The following is a 22,640-nucleotide window of genomic DNA, read 5'->3' on the forward strand; positions in this document are numbered from 1 at the left end:
ATAGCCTAAAATTCACTGAAGGGGACAGAGTGGGGTTGGAGATTCTACACAAAGCCTCTTTCTTAGAGAATTGTCATTATTTGGCCTGTCTGGCAGTTCCCTGGAAAATTCCACATCCTGTACCTGCCTTTATTTGGCTTAACTCAGAATCATTGGGAACAGCATTTTCCCTGAGAATGTTTGTCAAAAACAATCAGTGTCCATGTTTTCACATTGCAGCTACCTGAGGTAGTAATAACAGTTGGAACAAACAAAAAGCTAACCAAAAAACCTTAAAAGGGAAAGCTGGGAAATGAGATATTTATAGGGTGATTTGAAAAGCTCTTTCATATTCCTGGGAAACTCAAAGGCCAGTGCATGTGAAGAGCTGTGCACATGTCCAGAGCTGTCTGCATGCTCAGAAAGACTTTATAGGCCCTAAGCAATGGCTGAGATTGACCCTGAGATTCTGTGCAAGTGGCAAGTGAAGGCTAAGACAGAGTTAGAAACTCCCTGCCTGAACATTGAAAATGCACCCCAATACACACACAGGGGCTCTTAGCTCAAGTTGTAGCAAAGATCTGTGATTCTGGTGTTGAAGGAAATCTCGGCCCAATCATTATCTGACTACTAATCTAATGAAACAGTCACTTCAATGACCACACATGACAAAGAATACTACTTTATAGAATTAGATCAGGAAAGGCACTGAAGAAATAGCCACACAAAAAAGCAGCAACAACAAAGCCTGGGAAAGTGGGAGGAGAATCTAATTCCAGAGATCCCACATTATGTTATTTAAAATGTCTAGTTTTCAACAAGAAGGTATGAGACATTGCCAAAAAGAAAGTATGGCTTATACACAGAGGGAAACACCCATGGAGTCAATAGAAGCCATCCCTGAGGAAACACAAATGTTTGACTTAGTAGACAAAGATTTTTAAATCAGCTATTTTAAGTATGTTTAAATAACTGAAGGAAACTGTGTCCAAAGAACTGAGGAAAGTATGAGAACAATGTCTCATCAACTAGAGACTTGAAGAGTCTATTATAAAGAGATCTACATAGAAATTCTGGAGTTCAAAATTATAATAACAAATGAAAAATTCATTAAGGGAGACTCAACTGTAGATTTGAGAAGATGGAAGAAAGAATCAGCAAATTTGAAGACAGGTCAATTGAGATTGTCCAGTCTGAAGAACACAAAGGAAAAAAGAATGAAGAAAAATGAACAGAGCCTCAGAGACCTGTGGGACACAATCAGGTGTACCAATATATATATAATAGGAGTTCCAGAAGAAGACTAAATAGAGAATGGGGGAAGATAAAAAGGTTTCAGTAAGTTATGACCAAAAATTTCCCATAGTTGATGGAAAACATGAGTCTACATAACCAGGAAGTCCAATGAACTCCACGTAGGATAAGCTCAAAGAGATCCATGCTTGATACATCATACTCAAACCACTGAAAACCGAAGACAGAATATTTAAAGCAGCAAGAAAGAAGTGACTTATGTATAAGGGATCATCAATAAGAGTAACAGCTATTTTTCATGAGAAACCATGGAGGTCATATAGGTGGTCAAATGACATGTTTAAATCACTGAAAGAAAAAGACAGCTAAGAATTTTCTCTTCATCAAAATGTCCTTCAAAAATGAATAAGCAATATGTGGTATGTTTATACAATTGAATGTTATTCATCAATAAAAAGGAATGAAGTACAGATCTTTGCTTCAGTGTGGATGAACCTTTATAATATGCTAATTGAAGAAGCCAGATACAAAAAGCCACCTATTATATGATTGCACTTATATGAAATATCTGAACTAGACAAATCTATATAGATAGAAAGTAGATTAGTGGTTTCTTGGGGGACCAGTGAATGGGGGCAATGGGTTTGATTTGTTGCTTTTGGAGTGATGAGAATGTTAAGGAATTCGTGGTGATGGTTGTACAACTCTGAATGCCTTAAAACTTCAGAATTGTATACTTTAAGGGAGTAAACTTTATGGTATGTGAATCATATCTTAAAAGAAACTTATAATAAAAATCAAAGCAACACTGCTGAAAACTGTTATAAATCTGTAAAGGTAAATGAAGGAACCATCTCACAATTCAAGGAAAAAATATCAAGAAATAGAGATTGTTAAGTGAAGAGTTATGACAAGATCCAGGAGTTCTAGTATTTGATTGATAGGAGACCTAGAAACAGAGAAAGAGTAGGAAAGAGGAGGGAGTAGCAGCAGGCCAGAAGCAGCAGAAGAATTCTTTCCAGAGGGAAGAATGGGCTTAAGATTCAAGAGTGTTCCAACTGCCCGGCATCTCCTTGTCAGACTAATAAATTCCTAGGAGAAAGAAAATCTTTTTCTAGATAAGTAACAAACAAAAATCAAATATACTATTAAGGACAACTAGAAAAAATGAAAAAAAAAATATGAAATGTCTGGTCCATGCGACTAGGGAACTGATAGGACAGTAAAGAATCTGAATAAGGCCTACTTATTCCCTTGAGGGCTTACAGTGGTTCCCAAGAGGAAGGCCAAGAGGTCCACAGGCTGCAGAGTGCTTTAGGCCACCTCTCAGTGCAGAAGTGAAGGGGATTGTTTTCTAGGGTCTGTTAAGGGAAAGGATACTTGATGAAACCCTTCTCACTTTGATCAAGAATCCAAAAGGCTAAGCCTCTAGAGTAAGGGGAACAAGAAGCAGGTGTTGATAGAGACTACAGGCCCATAAAGTTTCTGAAAGTATATTAGAGTGATAGTCCTCCTTAGAATCAGGCAGAAGCAGTTACAAATCTTGTCTGGAGAAGGGCAGCAGCATCATAGGCCTCAAATAATTTGTACAAGCAATTTTTCTTAAAATATAGTGTTCAGCATAAAATCGTGAATTCTCAGAAACATGAAGAGACAAAGAAATAAGAACAGAAGCAATAAACAATAGAAACAGACCTAGAGGGGCTGTATGTATTAGAGTTAAGAGACAGACACTAAAATAATTGTTATTGACCATATGACTTGGTTAATATGGGCTGCTATAGCTGAATATTGTAGACTGGGTGGCTTAAAAAATAGAAATGTATTGCTCACAGTTCTGGAGCCTGAGAAGTACGAGATTAAGATGCCAGGATATCTGTTGTCTGATGATGGCCAGCTTCTGGTTTGCAGATGGATGTAGTCTTGCTGTATTCTTACATGGCAGAGAGCAGAGCAGAGAGAGCAAGCTCTTGTGTCTCTTCTTTTAAAGGCACTAATCGCATTCTTGAAGACTCTACCCTCAAGACCTAATCACCTCTGAAAGTCCCCACCTCTAACACCATCACATTGGGATATAAGATTTTAACACATAAATTTTGGGGTTTGTGTCAGAGGAGAGACCTACTTAAAGAAACTTTAGGGGGACACGAACAGTCAGTCCGTAACACTATGGTAAAATAGAATAAGGACATTATTGAACATTTTCAGAGAGCTAGAAACCATAAAAAGAACCAAATAGATATTCTAGAATTAAAAGAAAATTTTCAAGAAGGAAATTTCCAAAATGAAACCAGAGCAATGAAAATAATGGGAAAAAATATCAGAGGAGAGTAAAAACAGCATAGTGAGAGGTCTAATATTACATTTATTTTGTATAATATTACATTTATTTTGTATCTTTAAGAAGGAACACAGGGAAGGGTCAGAAGCAATATTTATAGTTGAGCATTTCTCCCAAACTAATACAACAATTCACAGAATAAATAAAAAGAAAATGTCCTAGGCACATCATAAAACTGCAAGCCACACCAGTGGGAAAATTATAGAAGCTATGAGAAAATAAATGCTCCAAGTAGCAACAACTAGACTGACAGCTGACTTCGTAACAGAAAATACAGGGCCTAGAGACAATATATTTAGAGGGCTTAGAGAAAATGACTACTTAGAGAAAATTTCCTTCAAGAATTAAGGTGGAATAAAGACATTTTTAAACCTTGAAAGCTGCAAGAATGTCAACATCAGATTGACAGTATAAATAGTGCTAATAGAAGTTCCTCAGTAGAAGGCTGATGATTCCAGATGGATGTTCACCAATAAAGAAGGGATTGAAAATTTAAAGACATGAGATCTGGGGTAAACATCTGGGTTATAGCTACATAAACAGCAACAATAGAAAAACATGCACACACAAATGTGTATGCTAACAAAAGAGAGCTGGTGTGGCAGTATTAAAGTCAGAAAAAGTATAATTAGAACCCAAAAGAGTAGATCAAACTGTGTATAGTGGTTAATTAGATCACCACAGGTCCTTTCAAAGGGTGGAAATAGTAACTTACATGAAATGAATACGACAAAGACATCTTCCCAACTAAACTCTCTTCAAAACATTCCAAGGTATTGCTCTCCCCTTCTCTTCCAAATTCCTGTCTCTTCCTTCCCTCTTGGTATTTTTCTAATTGTCTTTTAATCTTTCCTTTTTTCTCTCTGTTCTTTCTTTCATTTTTATTAGTGTTCTCCTTCATCTCATCACTCCACTCCCCAAATTTCCTGTGCGTTTGTCTCACCTGTTCTGGACACAATAATATATTTTTAAATCGGAGTTAACACAATTTTAAATTTTTATCTTAAAATTGCAATAAAATAAATGTACGTAAAATTTATTACTATAACTATTTTTAAGAATACTGTTTGGTGGCATTTTTAAGTATACTGTTTGGTGGCATTAAGTATAGTTGTGTGTAGCTAATGTTGGGGATACATTCTTTCAAATATGTCGTTAGGCGATTTCGTCCTTGTGTGAACATGACAGAGTGTACTAACAGGATCCCAGATGGTACAGCTTACTAGGCACCTAGACTACAATATGTAGTATAGCCTGTTGCGCCTAGGCTACCAACCTGGACAGCATGTTACTGTACTAAATATTATAGGCAATTGTAACACAATGGTAAGTGTGTATCTAAACATAGAAAGGTAATGTGTTGTGTTGGGATGTTAGGATGGCTATGACATCACTAGGCGGCAGGAATTTTTCACCTCCATTATAATCTGTAAGACTACTGTCATATATGTGGTCTATCATTGATTGTAAGTGAACAATGGCTTCTTCTAAAAAAAAAAAAGAGCTTTGTTTACTTTGCCATAGAATTTTAATTTTCTTCCAACATCTATCCATCCACTTGCACCTGGGGCACCATATGCTCAGAGTCAGCCACAGCAGTCACAGGATGCAAGCACGGGTAGCTCTGTCTTAGATTTCATAGACTCTGGCTCCTACGGTTAGTTGCTTAGAGTTCGAATAGTTACTGAGGTCAGACTTGAAGGATTGGACCTATATGAGATTTTTGGCTTTGTGTTCCACTCCATGGACGTGGGAAGCCCCTGTCAGCACAGCCATTCACTGCAGTTATGGCAGTGCTGTCTCAGAGGGTGGCACGGAGAGGGCATGAAAAGGGATTGTTTCAGATTTAAAAAAATCATCTCCCTGTGACAACTGATGATGTGATCGCATTATTTCTTTGAATGTCATTTACTTTTTTTGCTTTCTTTGAGTGTGTTTGGAACAGAGAACTAATGAGAATCTAGTTTTAAAGGATTTGTTTCTTTCCCATCTTGATTCTGTAGCTTGCAGTGAGCTGCATACTCCATCGCTAGATCGAAAGCCAAATAGTTTTGTTGCGGTGAGTGTCACCACCCCTCCTCAGGCATTCTGGACGAAGCATGCACAGACAGAAATCATTGAGGTGGGTGCTACTGGTCCCTCTTTGAGGGGCTGTGGGACATGCTCAAGTGGTGTCTCTCATGATGTTCAGTTACGTGTGCAGTTGTAGTTGAAGCCATATTTACGTGAGTTGTTGCTATTTTCCCATGGGTTTTCAGTACATTGATATTTTTTATCACATTTACTCATCTGGGTAGCATTTATATTTGCCATATCCTTTATAGTTATTGATTAACTATTGACAGCTTGTTTTTGAACAATGATCCTGTAAGCCTCATTGCCTTGTAAGAGGTAAGACCTAATTCCTTCTCTTTTTTTTTTTTTTGAGACAGAGTCTTGCTCTATCGCCACGATCCCGGCTCACTGCCACTTCTGTTTTCCAGTTTCAAGCAATTCTCCTGCCTCAGCCTCCCAAGTAGCTGGGACTACAGGCATGCACCACCATGCCTGGCTAATTTTTTTGTACTTTTTAGTAGAGACGGGGTTTCACCATGTTGGCAAGGATGGTCTCCATCCCTTGACTTCGTGATCCACCTGCCTCGGCCCCCCAAAGTGCTGGGATTACAGGCGTGAGCCACTGCGCCCAGCCAAGACCTAATTCCTTCTTGTCACCTCCAATTAGCTGCTGCTTTGGGAGATTTGTGCTCATTAATCAAAGCTTAGAAGAGTATTAACTATCAACCACCTTCTTTTCCAGACATACCCCTATTTTTGTTGGTTTTTGTTTTTACAGGAGGGAATTTTATAAAATCCTTTTAGATCATCGAGCACATTACATAAGTTATAACATTAAGTGTAGGAGTTACTGGCATGAGATTCTGCAGAGTTTTATTTGTAAAGTGAAGAATTATCAAACTTAAACTGCATTTCTTCTTTTTCACCAGTTATGCATCTTGGAAACTCGCCCACCCTTTCAGTCTCTTAGAAACTCATTTCCAAGTTCATGTCAACAATTCTGCTTTCTAAGTATTTGTTGAGTGCTGTCTACACATCTAGCATAGTGTCAGGCATTGTGGATGTTACAGAGCCCATCAGGGCACAGTCCCTGCCCTGAGGAATTGACCAGCTGGTGAATGGGAAGGCAGAAATGAATATGGCTGCCCCTATGCACAGCAGCGTATGGGAAGTGTTAGAGTAGTAGAAAGGTGAGGAGAGCACCAAGAGGCTGGGATCCTATCTGGCTCTGGAGTTCAGAGCAGGCTTCCTTGAGTGGGGCTTCATGGAATTCTGCTTCAGTATGTCTGGGGTGGGGCTCAAGACTGCATTTCTTGCAAGCTTCCAAATGATGCTCAGGTAGCCAGTGTGGGGACCACACATGAAGAGCATGCCAAAATTCTGTTGTGGTTATGCAAATGTGTGACCATAGGGAAGGCATCATACAGACTGGGGTCTAACCATATCCTGGTTGGTGTATGAAAGGCACAAGTAGGAGAGCAAGGAAGAAAGACTTGAAGGCCAGGCCATGGAGTTTATCAGCAGATGGTAGTGAGCCAGTGTAGGCTTCTGTGCAGGGGAGTCACCTGACCAGATGTTCTAACTTGTACAGGACAGTCATTTGTGGGACTGGGAGTGGGAAGGGGTGGGGATGGAAAGAAAGGACACTTAATGTTATGACAGAGACTCTGGAGGTGGACCTTGCAAGAAGAGTTCGTGATCACTGGGATGGTTGAGAACAACAGAGAAGAAGGCATGGGCTTTTAGCCTGCTTGGAAAGTGAACACCTGGGCTTTTAGCCTGCTTGGAAAGTGAACACCTGGGCTTTTAGCCTGCTTGGAAAGTGAACACCTGGGCTTTTAGCCTGCTTGGAAAGTGAACACCTGGGCTTTTAGCCTGCTTGGAAAGTGAACACCTGGGCTTTTAGCCTGCTTGGAAAGTGAACACCTGGGCTTTTAGCCTGCTTGGAAAGTGAACACCTGGGCTTTTAGCCTGCTTGGAAAGTGAACACCTGGGCTTTTAGCCTGCTTGGAAAAAGTCAGAGATGGCCTTAGCCAAGGGTGGGTAGGGGGAGAAGTGAGTTGGGTGAGGCCCCAGCAGTCCACCTAGGTAGAACTGTCCAGTCAGCTTGACCGTCTGGATCTGGATATGCAGAGAGAGAATGGAGCCAGAGGCCCAAGCAATGGTGGCGGTGATAGTTATCTGGTACCTGAGAGAGAGAGAGAGAGTATGGTATTATGGGGCTCTGGAGGACACAGCTGAGCTGCCAGGAAATAGTCACCTATAATCTAAAAAATAGCAGCTGATTCTAAAAAAATGATAGCTTTTTAAAAGTCAGACTTTAATTATTCCAAACATGGGCTTCTAGAAATACATAATAAACCATTTTAGCCATTCATTTTCTCTTTCATCTGCATGTTTCTACCTCTTAAAGGAATAACCCAAAGTAGTAGGTCTAAATACATATTACACTTTAAGTTAAAAAACTAAAAATGCATATGGACATCCAACTTGTTTCAGTTTTTTTAAATTCCTTCTATTGAGTGTGAAACCTGTGAAATGAGCCCTCAGGCACAGCTTGTGCAGTGGGTTGATTTATTGTATGTGGATCTGTAATGGTCTGTGTCAGACTTCTTTTTTCTCTTTTAAAAAGCAGGTTTTTTTTTTTTTTTGCGGGGGGTTATGTATTTATTTAAGCTGCCTTTAGCATTTGTGTTGACTCAAGTCAGTGAGAATGTTAGTTTCTCATTCAGAAAATGTTGGTGTATTTCAAAAGCAATTGTATTTAAAAAAATTCAACCCTGTGTTCTGTTTATTTCCTTTTCTGTTCTAGGGAACCAACAATCCTATATTTCTAAGCAGCATTGCCTTCTTTCAAGACTCTCTTATCAATCAGATGACACAAGTCAAACTCTCCGTATATGATGTCAAAGATAGATCTCAGGGAACAGTTAAGTAATGTTATAGTTCGTGGGATTTTCTTCCCTTTGAAAAAATTATGTAATCACTTGAGTGAGAGGTGAACACAGATTGACTTCACTACCGGCTCACAAGTTAACTCATGTCTAAATGCATTTGATTTTTGGAAATTTCTTTCTAAGCTTTTCCATTGGGCTTCTGACTTGAGGGTGAGAGGTGCTGTGGGAAGCAGTCAGCTAGACTCTCGGGGCCAATGGTAATTGCATCAGAAGCAAAGCAGGTGCACCAATGCTGTCTCTTAACTTTTCTTCCTCAGATGTATTTACTGGGCTCTGGAACGTTCATTGTCAAAGATTTGCTCCAGGACAGGCATCATAGATTGCATTTAACACTAAGGTTGGTATTTAATTTTATTCCCTCAAAAGGATCTAGAATGATGAGGTCCATGGACAGTTGGGGAAAGGACCTACTTCCTATACTGAGAGAGCACCTTTCATAATACTAAGTGTGTTTGTACATTATTTAGCCCCTCCTCAGTGGAATATAATCTCCCAGACAGCAGGGAATTTTGTCTGATTTGCTTCACTGCTATTTCCCAGACACCTAGATTAGTGCCTGGGGCTCAATAAATATTTGTGGAAGGAATGAGTGAATGAAAGAGAAACCCCTACTATATCCCTAGATGGAAAGATGAAAGATAGCAGGATGTCAATCCTTCTAAATCATCTTAGGGAAACGTCCCACCAAAGCTCAGACATGGTGTTCTTTTTTCAGAATAATGTAAAAATTGGAAAACTATGATCTGGGAAAATAATCCAAAATAGCAAGGAAAATTTGACAAACAATTAAGTTCCTGCAATATTGAGACATTCTGAAGCTGCTGTAAGTAAAGACAGTGTTGCAGACGTTGGCTGTCTCATCAGTGGGCAGGTTAAGAGCCCTACAGCAGCCCTTAGTTTGTATAGAGAACTTGGTGTAGGAAAAAGGAAAAATCTTAGGTAAAATGAGAGGGATCATGTGAGGGAAAGGGCTTTAAGGAAAATATTTGGTTATGTAATGTGTCAGAGTTAACTTTAGTTGGGTTAGAGTTAAATGTACAAAATGGACATCATTCTTTTTAAAGGAGCTAACGGAGACTGCTGATTGAACAGATAGCACAGGGAAGGACTTTATAGGCACAAAGACAGGGCTAGGAAGTCACAAAGGAAATGGTCAGTAGATGGGACCACACAAAAATTTAGAACCTGGTTAAGTGAGACCTCATAAATAAAACCTGAAGTTCCAGGGTGTCCTCAGGCTCCTTGGATGAATCAGATGAGCCCAGGCCGCCATCAGCCACCCTTTGGGACATCAGGGTGAAGCTGACTGAGGCTGAGGTGTCATATCAGGATTCAAGGGCTTCAGGAAGCCCTGGCTGGTTTCTATTTCTTGGAGTCCAGGCCTAGGCCTTGGGCTAATATAAGCCTGAGGGTGGGGTAGGAAGGAACTGAAGGGGCCCAGTGCCAGAACAAGGTGTTCCCTAGTCCTCATGTGTCCCTCTTACCCTCTGGGCAGGGGTGAGCTTAGGAACTGGCAGCAGCTTGGGAACAGCATTGGTTCCTCCTCAGGGAGACCCCTTCAACTTCACCAGCAAGTCCACACTTCATGGTACATTGTCCATTCAGACACAGCCCTCCACTGTGTCCCATGGTTTCCTCATCTGTCTCTCCTGGGAGGAGCCCTGTGCACACAGCAACCAGTCAGCTACCTTGGCCCTGCTGCCCCCAGGACCCTGATGACTCAGGATGGCTAGGGCTTTGCATTTCAGCAGAAAGGAAACACAGTTGCAGTACCACTCATGAAAGCATGTTGTGCATCACAGGTCTGCAGAGAGTGACCGTGTGGGTAACATCACTGTGATTGGCTGGCAGATGGAGGAGAAGTCAGACCAACGGCCCCCTGTGACCCGGTCTGTGGACACTGTCAATGGGAGGGTGAGTTTCACCACTTTCCTCCTCTCCCTTAGAAAGAGTAAGGGAATTCATCAGTTAAAATGTGGCCATCGTGGACTTAGCCTCTGTGCTCAGCAAAGGGCAGGGCCTGTTGCTTGATGCTGCTCCCCATGGACACTCCGGTTCTCCCCAGGCACACCTTGAAGCAGGAAAAAGGGCTTCTGCCTGTAAGGCCCTGCTGCCTGCCTTGGAGCCTGCCTCTGTTCTGGGTGCCACACTGCCCACTTCTAGGGGGCAGGAAGGAGCAGGAAAGAGCTCTGCTGGAAGAACTGCAGTCAGGGGGCAAGTTGGGGGGCGGGGTGTGGAGGGCTAGCAAAGAGGCATTTAGGACCCAGACACATGCATGCCCTGCAGTTGCCTGGTACACACTCCCACCCTTTCTCATCCTCCCCTCTTCCCCAGTCCTCCTCCCCATCTCTAGCTACACCCTTCTGCACTCCCTCTCATGCACAGTCTCTCACAAAGACACTCAAAGAAAAATTCTAATTTCAGAGCCCCAACACTGGTAACTAGTCATTGTTGTACAATATGGAGATGTCTCATTTTACCCAAAATAACCCCAGAATGTTAGTTCTGGAAATATCCCTTGGCATCATCTGTTCTCTTCCTTTCATTTTGTACATCAGAACACTGAAACACAAGGTGAAGTGACTGAGAAACCATGCATGTCTAGAGAATTGTGTGTGCATGAAGTGATTCAACACCCTGGGAGGTGAATTATTCTGTGGCTTGGGCAGCATATTTATTATAGAATTAATGGTGGATATTCATCTTAAGAGTTCTGTTATGATGTATTTAGGCCACTCTTTCTGCCAAATCCTCTGGAGTCATCTGAGTCTCATGGTTTTCTTGTGCTTTTCCTTACACATTATCAGATGGTTCTTCCCGTTGATGAGAGCTTGACAGAGGCATTAGGAATCCGATCCAAATATGCTTCATTGCGAAAGGACACTTTGCTGAAATCGGGTAAACAGTTTCCTCCTTTTGTACTCTTGTTTCTCTTGTGAGTGTCCACTTAGGCCCGCAGTCCCCTTTGCTCCGCACCTGCTGCAATTGTCCCGGCCATGCACCCTGATTGTCACCTCTCTCTGCTGCTTGTCATTTTATTCTTTTTGCAGCATGTAAAGAGTTAGTACAAAAAAAATGATAATTTTCCTTGAAAGAGGATTAAAAAATAAAAAAGAGTAACATTCCAAGGAAGTGGGGGCTCCTGCTTTATCTCACTCTTTTCTGTTTCACATGGGGTTGGTGAATGACAACCTCCCTGCCCCCAGCTGCTTGCACTTTAGAGTTAGTTACATGTTCTGGGAGAGGAAGATTGTATGTTGCTGGGAAGAAATATTTAGGCCTAGCCACTTGGTGGGTTTTTGGTATAAGTGTTTTAATTCCCATGAGACAAACAGTGAGAGAACTTGAGGTGTCAGCATCCCTGAGGGCCAGGGGAGGAAAACCCATGAGGCAGGTCTGCAGCTGGTTCACATGCAGCCCGTCTCACCTGTCATTCCACTTCAGTGTTTGGAGGTGCCATCTGCCGCATGTACCGGTTTCCAACCACCGATGGTAACCACTTGCGGATCTTGGAGCAGATGGCAGAGAGCGTGCTCTCCCTGCACGTGCCCCGGCAGTTCGTGAAGCTCCTACTAGAGGAAGATGCAGCCAGGTGAGGCCACATGGAAGGACTGACTGTTCATCATACCCATGTCATATGCCCCTTCCTTTCTGAGATATAGTGGGCGGAGCACTGGCATCAGATTGACTGGGCTACAAACACAGCCTCTTCCCCTACAGCTCTGTGGCCTTGGCTTGCCTAAGCCTCAGTTTGCTCATTGGTGTCATGGATTGCTGTGGAAGGATTTCATAAGAGAGAGTACTTGATCCCAGATGTGTGTCCTGCACTCAAAACTTCCTCCCTTCTCTTTCTGGTTTTTTTTTTTTTGAGACAGAGTCTTGCTCTGTCACTCAAGCTAGAGTGCAGTGGCATGATCTCAGGTCACTACAACCTGTGTCTCCTGGGTTAAAGTAATCTCCTGCCTCAGCCTCAGAAGTAGCTGGGATTACAGGTGTGTACCACCATGCCCAGCTAATTTTTGTATTTTTAGTACAGGTGGGGTTTCACCATGTTGGTCAGGTTAGTCTTGAACTTCTGACCTCAGCCTTCCAAAGTGCTAGGATTACAGTGAGCCACCACGCCCAGCCTTCCTTCTCTTATTTTCTTTCCCCTCTTACTAGTCCTTCCGAAAGTTAGAAATAACTAATAACTCTTTGATCCTAGCTGCCCAGATCAGTTGGCATCATCTGTTAGGTTAGGGCCATAGAGATAAGGGCTCCAGAAGACTGAGTATGGCCTGTCAGCCCTCTGTGGTCATAAGGGTCTTAACCCCTCTGTATCTCTCAACCCAGGGCATATCTTGTCAGTCCTAAGGTGAGGAGAGGCCCAACAGGTGGTCTGGGCCCTGCAACTTATGTCTCCTGTTTGTCTCTGTTTTAGTTTTGTGCTGCTATAACAGAATGCCAGAGACTGAGTAACTTATAATGATCAAAAATGTGTTTGTTCTGGAGACTGGGAATCCAAAAACATGGTGCTGGCATCTTGTGAGGGCCTTCATGCTGCATCATCCTGTGATGGAAGGCATCACGCAGCAAGAGAGCTCTTGAAAGAAGGCCAAACTAACTTTTATAACAAACCCATTCTTGCAACAACCAACCCATTCCTGTGATAATGACATCAATCCTTTCATGAGGGCTCTGCCCTCATGACCTCATAGTCTCTTAAAGGTCCCACTTCTCAAAACTGTGGCATTCAGGATTAAATTTCCAACGTAGGAACTTTGGGGGTAGTCTCAGATTGTCATTTCTCCTTGTCCTAAAACGATGTTAATTATAAACACAATATAACAGAAGCATGAAAGAAAGCAAGGCAGCCAGAATCCTGCTGTTTTCAAAGAATTATTTTTTTAAATATTTTATCTGGGAAAAAAAAAATCAAACTTAAAGGTCAAGAATAATGCAGTGAGCACCTAGATACTTTTCACATAAAATCACCAATTGTTAATATTTTGCCAATTTCTTTCTCTATCTATGCACATATTTTTGATAGTTAATTTAAAAAATTTTCTTTCAGCTTTGCCCATATTTGTCTATATTTACATAGCGACAATCTACTTTTCCATGTATTTTCAGTTTTCATGTTTCAATTTCCCATTACATGGCATGTTATAATTTTAAAGGGTTTATTCATTTTTGTTTGTTTGTTTGTTTGAGATTGTATTGCTCTGTCACTGAGGCTGGAGTGCAGTGGCACCATCATAGCTCACTGGAGTTGGAGACTCCTGGGCTCAAGCCATCCTCTTACCTCAGCCTCCTGAGCAGATAGAACTACAAGCACACACCACTATGCCCAGCTAATTTTTTCATTTGTTATAGAGTTGAGGTCTTGGTATGTTGCCTAGGCTGGTCCCCAACTCCTGGCCTCAAGCGATCCTCCCACCTTAGCCTCCCAAAAAGCTGGGATTCTAGGCATGAACCACTGTGCCTGGCCAAGAGTTGATTTATTTAACAAGTGCTTTAGTTCATGGTTTTTTTTTTTTTTTTTTTTTTTAAAGCAACAACCACATGTCAGGCACTGTTTTCGGTGTGGGAGGCTTCTTGGTGAGCTTTACGTGGGGGTTGGTCAGAAACAGAACTGGGAACCTCACACAGGAACTCCAGATGCTTCAGCGTGTGCTGGAAGTGAAAAGGGAGCTGTGAGAAGAAAGAGCGTGATCAGGGCTGACCTCTGTGAGATGAGGACATTAAGCTAACACCTGGAGCATAGAAAGCAGCCACATGAACGCAGGGCAGATACATTCTAGAGAGTAACTAGCAGCAGCCTGGCACATAATGCTGCTGTTCTCAGAGTGGCCTCAGGCCATGGGGTTGGATGACCACATAGCCCTACCTGCTCTGGGTGTCCTTTGCTGTTTTAATAATAATAAAATGGTACAGCTTTTTAAAACAATTTAGACAACTTACATTTCCTAAGAACTTTTCTAAAATTTATCTTTTCTTCTTTCTCAGAGGAAAACATGAGCGCAGTTTTAAAAAAACAAATAGCGCTGAAAGGGTTTTAACTAAAAACATAACTCTTGGGGCTTTACTTTCTGATCCACTTCCCAGAAACAATCACTTTTTGAGAGTTTTAGTGTTTACTGATATATTTCTAAATATATGTGTAAAAGGTTCTCTTCATTAATCAATTTCAGGGATTAGCTACCAATTTTCTATGCTGAGGGTTTGGCCTTTTATACCTTCCCGGTCCCCATTTTCCTAATTTGGTTATCCTTTTTGTTTTTAAAATCCATCTTGTGATTTCACTGTTATGATTGTGTAGCTATGCTTCATTGCTGAGCTAAGGAATTTATATTTCAGTTCTTATACAGCTTTTTTTTTTTTTGGAGATAACAATTCCTCTTTTTCTTCTCTTCTCCCTCACCTTACCTCTTCCCCCTTCTGTTACCTTGTGCCTCTGTCACACACACACACATAAAGACAAGGTCAGGCCTGATTTCATCCACAGTGACACAGCGGGCCACTTTTAAGTTCAGACAGCTCCTCTCTTACATAGACACGGAAGGCAGAATAGCCAGAGGTGCCAGCTCACATAGTCCTTGTCCCATACCAAAAAAAGGAGAGCAGTGAGACAGAAGGGCTTGTGATTGCAGCACGATTTGTGGGACTCTGCTGCTGAGGTGCCACCTCTAGGCTACAGCTGAGTGGTTTTAGATTCTGTAGCTCCCTTCTCAGGAGGAGGGCAGACGGCCCAAACCCCAGGAGAACCTGGGAGGCCATGAGAAATGCTGTCCTGATAGCCTCCTAGGGGAAGTGGCCCAGGCCGGTTACTCTCAAGCCTGCAGTCCTCTTTGTTCTGGGAGGATCACACATTGTTTAGCCCAGACTCAGGTGGGCTGTGGTTTGAGCCTGTGCTTGAGGTCACCTGCAGCTCTCCAGAGTGCCAGGGCAAATCTTCTCCCCAGCAGCCTGTCACCTTGTCCCCACCTGCACATAAGTCTCCCTTGAACATTCGACTGAGTTCCTGTGAAAAGCTTCTCTAGACACACTTCCACGTGGTCAGTGGTCTGCCTTTCATGTAGCTGTCTGTCCTTCCCTCCCACCCACTTTGTCTTAAGATGGCCAGTGTAACCATTGTCCTGGCCTACCCTGGGCATCTGTGATACTTCCCATGCAAATGCTGTTGTCCTGGGTAGGCCTCTTGGGGCTCTCCAGGGAAACCAGTTAGCCCACAGCCTGATGTGTGTCTGTCTTGCTTGCAGAGTGTGTGAGCTGGAGGAGCTGGGGGAACTGTCCCCTTGCTGGGAGAGCCTCCGGCGCCAAATTGTTACCCAGTACCAGACCATCATCCTCACGTACCAGGAGAACCTGACTGACCTCCATCAGTACAAAGGTGGGTGCATCCCCATCCCTTCACCACACGCACTCACTTACTCACTCTGCTTTCCCAGCCAGAGATCTGGAACACAGGGTCACTTACACATTCCCACTGACAGACACTTTAATGGATTTTTAAAAATAACTTCTTGTAGGTGTGAATTCTTTCAAATATGGGTTTTTCTGATCTTAATTAAAAAGACAAATCTGTGAATTGCAGTGAAGAGTCCTCCTATGGTGTCATCTACCAAAACAGCCACTGTAGAATGAAATCTAGGGGAGGTGAAATCACGGGCTATTGCTGGTTCATGTTATTTCTTCATCTTGAACTAATGTCAGTACAGTGACCAAAAGGATGTAGGCCCTCACCTTGAAACAAAGCAGTTTTTTAGATTTCCCAGCTTAAAGAGTAAATGATAACTTTTATTAAACATATAAATTGTCAAGGGGGAACTCTGTATTTTAAGGCTCAAAAAACAGTGGAATGTGAATGAACACCTCACCATTTCTTCTTGAAAGATGCCATTTGATTTTCAAAATGCTCTCAGGGCAGATTCAGAAATCTGTTCTTAACTTGTTCCTTTTTTATTCCAAGTGGAATGAATTTTTTGGTTTTTCATTACTCTGTATATTGCTTTAGCATTTTGAATTATTCTCGATTTTTTGGATTCTTCCCTTTGATTCCTCTACATAATGGAATTTCAGGGTTTAAGGACAACCATAAGCCCTTAATGTGGTTTTGACACAGAACATATGAACCTGTCTACGAACTTGGAAGAGAAGAAGCCAAATGCAGGACTGACAAGGCGGTGTTGCCTAAGCTTGATGTGAGTCTGAAGAGAGGGTCTGACTAGGAGAAACGGCAGCATTTGCCCAGGAAGGAACTGAGGGACTCACCCATGCCTTGTGGCTCTTACCTGGAAAAGTATGAAACCCACACAACCTTGAGTTTTCTAGAGCAGAGCTTCTCAGATGTCAGTGTGCAACCAGATCCCTTGAGAACTGTGTTAAATTGGCAGTCTGGAATTGTGCATTTCTCACAGGCTCTCGGATGCTCATGCTGCAGTCTGGACTGCACCCTAGGTATCAGGCCATAGAAAACATCTCCTGTGGCAAACTGGAGACACACAGTGGCTGGTCTGCGATTCATATGCTAGCTGTATTAGTTGATGGTTTTCACTAGGTAAAATCTTTATTTCTTCCACTCTTGTTGTTTTCAGTTTAATTCCTAATCCCTTTATTTTGTAGGCATGTGATTCTCCATTTAATTAGTTATAGATTCGGAATATAGAAATAAGATTATGGATATTTGTTATAAAATGGTGTCCAGCCTCCTTAACCAACCAAGTGTTAACAGGGAAACATATTGAAGTTTGTGTGTCAGAAGGCTGGAATCAATGCTGTATTGCATTTGTTCATCTTGATGGGCCTGTGGGGATGAGAAGCCCTCTTGATCACTTTCAGGAGTTGAGATGTATTGCTCTAGCCAAACCAAATTCTTAGTTCTTTGATGATGGCGGTCTCTGGAGTCAGAGCAGGCAGTCTCTGGCATGGACCCCTTTGCTTATTATGGTAATGCTGACATTGTGCTGCACAGAATCACATTTTTTATATCAGATCTCTCAGTAGAGAGCTGAGTCACTGAAGGCAGAGCAGTGTTACCATAGCCTTTTGAAGTTGGTTCTCCCTGGCACCATTCACCATCTGAACACCCAGAACCAGCCTCCTGGCCAATGGGCTGCCCTTGACATCTCACTCATCTGCCACATGGAAATGAAATGTGCTCATGGCAACTTAGAACCTTCTAGGCCACTGCCAATACATACTGCTTATATGCACAGCATCCTCTGAATTCCATTTTCTACTTGCAACTCCTGAATGCAGCACGCATGCTGATGGCCTTTATCTTCTCCTATTCTATTTCTTAGGGCCCTCGTTTAAAGCAAGCAGTTTGAAAGCAGATAAAAAGTTAGAATTTGTTCCCACAAACTTGCACATACAAAGGATGAGAGTTCAAGACGATGGAGGATCAGGTACTTCTTTTTCTGCCCCCTCTTGCTGAATCACATTTTGCTGCTTTTCTCTATGAGTACTTGGTCTCTGAGTGCCCCACAACTGCCAATTTCCCTGTGTGTTCTGGGTGGCTCAGAGGAGAGATTTGTCAAAGGCAGTTTTGTTAAGAGCCCACACCCCTTCCTTTTGTCTCTCCTCCCTCCAGCTTCCCTTTGTATTTCCATGGCAGAAAATTGCCTGTCAGCCATTCTTCCAAGGCAGGATGCAAGCAGGAGTTGCTGGGTGGCTTCCTGCAGCCCATGTGGCTCCACTTGAAATGTTTTGAACCCCTTTTTGCTGAGGTGATGGCACTGGGCTCCAGCAGACCCTTGGGCAGCCTGGGATGTGGGATCAGGGGAACCAAAGGCTGTATGGCAGTGGGCTGGAGGGGCAGGACTCCAGACTTGTGTGCATATCCCTGTAGCTGGCTCGTCCACAGGCCTGAGCTCAGAGTAATGGAGGAGAGCTTTCTGTCATTCAGATCAGAACTACGACATCGTCACCATCGGGGCACCAGCAGCACACTGCCAAGGTTTTAAGTCAGGAGGTCTCCGCAAAAAGCTGCACAAATTTGAAGAGACCAAGAAACAGTAAGTAGCCAGAAGAGGGTTCGTGGTCCTTGTACAGCTTTCTGATGCTTCTTTTCTTAGTTTAAAATAAATCAAAATAAGGCTGCTAAAACATCCAGCCATCTGACCTGCTTTTGCGTGGCGGAAGGAGCTGCCTTATGGAGCCTGTGCTGCTCTGTGTGTGTGTGACTGAGGGTGGGTGATGAGGGCACTGGATCAATGGTCCTGTCCTGCAAAATGAGAAGCGGGTTGTGATCCACCTTAGAAATGGTGCTCTAGGCAGCCACCCTGTGTGGACTCTGCTGGCTCAGTGTCCTTTAGAGTCCCTGGCCAGTCAGTTGAAGCATCAAGCCTGGAGCACATTGTTTCCTAGAAGACAGGATTGATAAACATTCCCAGTTTTTAAAAGATTCAGGTGGCTGTACAGAGCTACTGTTCTGAGCAGGAAATTTCCAGGTAGTGAGAGTAGTGAAGGTCATTTCAGACAGACATGGCAGAAGCAGTGCATGTGGTGAAATGTAGCCAGGTGCACGGTGCCAGGGGAGGAGAGCTAAGTCAGAGGGCTAGCCTTGCTGCCAGCCTGCTCTGTGACCAGGGCTACAGCACCCAGCAGATCTAGGCCTGGTTCTAGGGACTTAGGGCCTTGCTTGGGAGTAGACAAGTCAGCAAGCCCAAAACAAGCATGCTGAGGATGCTGGGATACATGGAGCAAGGCATCCACCCAGCCCACAGGGGTGGGAGGGAGAGAGCCAGAAATAAACCCAAGCTGTTGTGTTAATTGTGCGGGAAGCATTGATGATCTTCCAGAGCATCACCTGTGAAGATTTCATTGGCTTGGGAAGTGGGGGTGATGAGTCTAGATGACCAATAAGGTCCTTGGACTGTGACTGCAAAATAGAGGAAGTAGCATGAGGTCTCTTGTTTGGGGAGAATAATTATGACTTAGCATGTGTTTGGGCTTATAGGAAAGACAGAAGTGGGTGAGATAAGGTGAATGAGAGGAAGACAGTGCTAGAGCAGGGTTCTGACAGGATGGAATGAGTTAAGAGCAGGCAGTTCATCAGAAGGGCCAGGAGAAGAGGTGGGACTGCAGAGTGATGTTTGAGGTAGAAAGGAACAAGTAAAGGCATCCCTGGACAGCCTTTGCAGCATGTGGGCTGGGGAGGGGAGGGTCAGACTCAGCAAGCAAGCATGGAACAGCTTGAGAGAAGGTGAGCGAAGGCGCTCATGAGAATCATGTGGATGGTCAGGCCAAGAGCTCTGGTTCATGCCATAGAGCTGGTGGTTGGCACCTGACTATGCTGCTGCACCTGGGAATCAGGACGTGATTTGAGAAAACTGACTCTGGACTGGAGCAGGAAGGAGGCGAAAGGTTAGATCAGTGGCTGAGGGGGTCAGGGAGGCAGCTAGGGGCATCACTGATTATGGGCAAGGCTGGATGGCTGAACAGGGAACAGAAGAGCATGCCCTGTGAGAAGTCACCATTCAGATATGTGCACAGGCTACTTGGGGCCAGCCCAGAGCCTAGTCAGTCCTGGAGATGGGAGGATAAATGGGGAAGGGGAATTCAGGCCCCTAGACAACCTAGTTGAGCCTGATTCATTCCCAAGGACACTTCCCTCAGCAGACAAACCAGGTAACCAGACCTGTCTTAGGATTCTCTGACTCCAGTGTCCCTTTGGGAAATAGGAAGAAGACTCAGCTTCCTGTGCCCACCGCAGCTCTGCACAGCCAGCCGGAAAGCGTGTCTGTTGCTCCATTGCATGTTGCCCTGTGGAGAGTGTGAGCGTGCAGCTTGAGATGGCTTGGGGCCCTGAAGGAGGACACATAGTCACTCTGTGTGGCCAGTCAAGAAGGGGGCCGCCTGGATTTCTTTTTCCCCGGAGGCTTGGAGTGTTGATTCCTGATAACTCTGCATGTTAACTTTAGAATTTATTTCTTAATACCTCTTTAGTATTTTTCAAATATAGAAATTTCTATTTGACTTCCTACTAATGCCATCAAGCCGCTTATAGATACGTTTTTCAGGATTTGAGTGTTCCTTTAAATGTAGCAGTAACTTGGCCCGAGGCGGGATGTCTCCCTGGGGCTTGAGTACAGGTAGTGATGCTGCTCTAAGGAATAATTACATTGGGCTCATAATTGTAGTCATCCCTGTAGTTGGGACCTCAACAAATAATGTTAAGTATTTTGACAAAAAATAACTTGGCTTTTTAATTTTTTGTTTTTGCATTTGGTATTTGCTAACAAACTGCTAATATTTCATTTTGGTTCTTTTCTTTAGCAGTTTTGAGGAGTGTTGGTGAGTTTTCTGTCTGTGAAGAGAGTGTCTGTTTGGGTCTCACCCTCATGCAGAGAAAGCTTGTGCCATCCCCACCCCGCCTCGTGCCGGCCTCCCCCATGGTGCTGCCATGGTTCCTAGTTACACACCTCATAGACAGTTCTCTCTTCCAACTGCAATGTTCTTTAATAATGAATAGCCAATCTCCAGTCTGCTGTTTTACCTTTAAAACTTGGCAGCTGGGTGTTGCTGTGCTCACTCTGAGAAAGGACCTACTTTTCTTTCTCTCAGGAAGAGGAAGGGCCCGACCCAGGAAGCCACTGGGTGCTGGGTTCTCATGTCAGTCTCTGGGTGCAGCTGGGAACTCCTTTCTGTCTTCTTATACAGGAATCTTGTGGCTTTCCAGTTTTCACTTCACTATTACCTCTGGTATGAACGAAGCCAGCCTACGTCTTCATGATACTCATTAATTTATGCAGATTTTAATAACACTGTTACTGGAGTCAGTTTGCCCCCTCAGGGTGGGTGCAAACCAAGATTTAATACAACTGAGTGACTTTTTCCACCAGATAATTAGATGGCAGTTAGAAACCTTGGTGTCTGCTGCCTGGGCTTCCTTACTGCTGCCCCAGGCCCATAACATGGGCTCTACAGTGGTGCTTTATTCAGAGGCACCTTTAGCCCCTCAAGAAATGCTGCTGCCTCAGAGCCTGAGACCCATGGGGCTGAGGCATCTCAGATTTCCCCTGGGGGTCCTTTTCCCTGGGGGTACTTTAGGTCCAAGGGAGGGAGGAGGGCATCTGGGGATGGTTGCTGTTGTTGCACCTGCCTCTCTAATGGAGGAGACCCATGCTACTTCTGTGGAAGTGGCCTCTCAGCCTCCCCTCCCTGACTTTTCTCTACTGGGGCCTCTTTCAAGGTCTGATCTTTCCCATAATGAGACAAATAAAGTACCTGGGGGTTGAGTCTAGGGATGCAGAGGAAGGGGAATGGGAGGGGAGAGCCAAAGGCCCAGCTGCCTCCAAGGCCTGCTCCTTGGTAAATCCCAACCCAGGTGTTCCGGGTTGACACTTGTTCCTGGGGAACTTTCTTAGTTCCTGAGTTCCCTCTGAGGACCCTCCATAGTCCAATCTGGGCCTGGTTAGCCCTTCCCCCTCTGCTCCCTGCTCCCCATATACAAGACTGTCCCTGAAGTGGGGAGGAAATGGAGTGGAGAGGGTTATAAGCAGAAGGAGTGTCCCTGCCTGGAGACTGTGAGGGGCTAAATCCCAGGCGGAGAGGACCCAGCCTCCCAATCCTGCCCTTACAGAACCCAGCACCAGGGAGCTCAGCCTCTGCAGAGGTGATCCTGCTCTTCTATTTTTCAGAGTGACTTTTGCTCAGCAGTTTCTGGTCAGTGCTACAAGACCCCACCCTTACACTCTTGTGGCATCTTCAGTTTAGCCCATGACCCCAGCTCTGGGTAGGTCCATATCTGGGGTAGGGGCCTAATGCAAAGTCCAAGGGCCATACCTAGGACACTGCATTTTGGGGCTGCCCCTGGGCTTCATGTCTACACCTCTATCTTACCGCCTTCATATGGCCTCCTGATTTTTAAAACTAGGTAGTTGAGCACACGTGCTTGTATTTTCCTCATCATCCTAAACAACACCTCTTTGAAATTTGCCTTTTCTTGCCCCTGCCATGTATGTCCCATGCATGAGTCCCAGGTACCATCATTAAACATGACTTATGAGAACACAGGGCAAGTATAGGGCGGTGCTTTTCTCTTGGCCTGAGCAGAGGGTATATATTTG

The 22,640-nt window shown here is 43.8% G+C and overlaps 1 protein-coding gene across 50 annotated transcripts in view; it reads left to right on the top strand.

Moving 5' to 3' along the window:
* Positions 1-22,640, top strand: part of INPP4A (inositol polyphosphate-4-phosphatase type I A) — a 153,094-nt gene that overhangs the window by 91,048 nt on the left and 39,406 nt on the right. For 28 of the 50 annotated variants that reach the window (XM_035271669.3, XM_054244542.2, XM_078348715.1 and 25 more), the window contains 9 exons: positions 5,578-5,696; positions 8,442-8,558; positions 8,844-8,923; positions 10,389-10,500; positions 11,394-11,484; positions 12,031-12,178; positions 15,828-15,958; positions 17,871-17,975; positions 18,476-18,584. In XM_035271669.3, coding sequence (XP_035127560.1) covers positions 5,578-5,696; positions 8,442-8,558; positions 8,844-8,923; positions 10,389-10,500; positions 11,394-11,484; positions 12,031-12,178; positions 15,828-15,958; positions 17,871-17,975; positions 18,476-18,584 — 1,012 coding nt within the window. Of the gene's footprint in view, positions 1-5,577; positions 5,697-8,441; positions 8,559-8,843; positions 8,924-10,388; positions 10,501-11,393; positions 11,485-12,030; positions 12,179-15,827; positions 15,959-17,870; positions 17,976-18,475; positions 18,585-20,252; positions 20,346-20,847; positions 20,866-22,640 lie in introns of all 50 variants that reach the window. The other 22 variants (XM_054244539.2, XM_035271676.3, XM_008980109.5 and 19 more) reach the window with 2 other exon arrangements.

This window comes from Callithrix jacchus, chromosome 14 (genome assembly GCF_049354715.1).
Source record: "Callithrix jacchus isolate 240 chromosome 14, calJac240_pri, whole genome shotgun sequence".
Taxonomy (NCBI): Eukaryota; Metazoa; Chordata; class Mammalia; order Primates; family Cebidae; genus Callithrix; species Callithrix jacchus.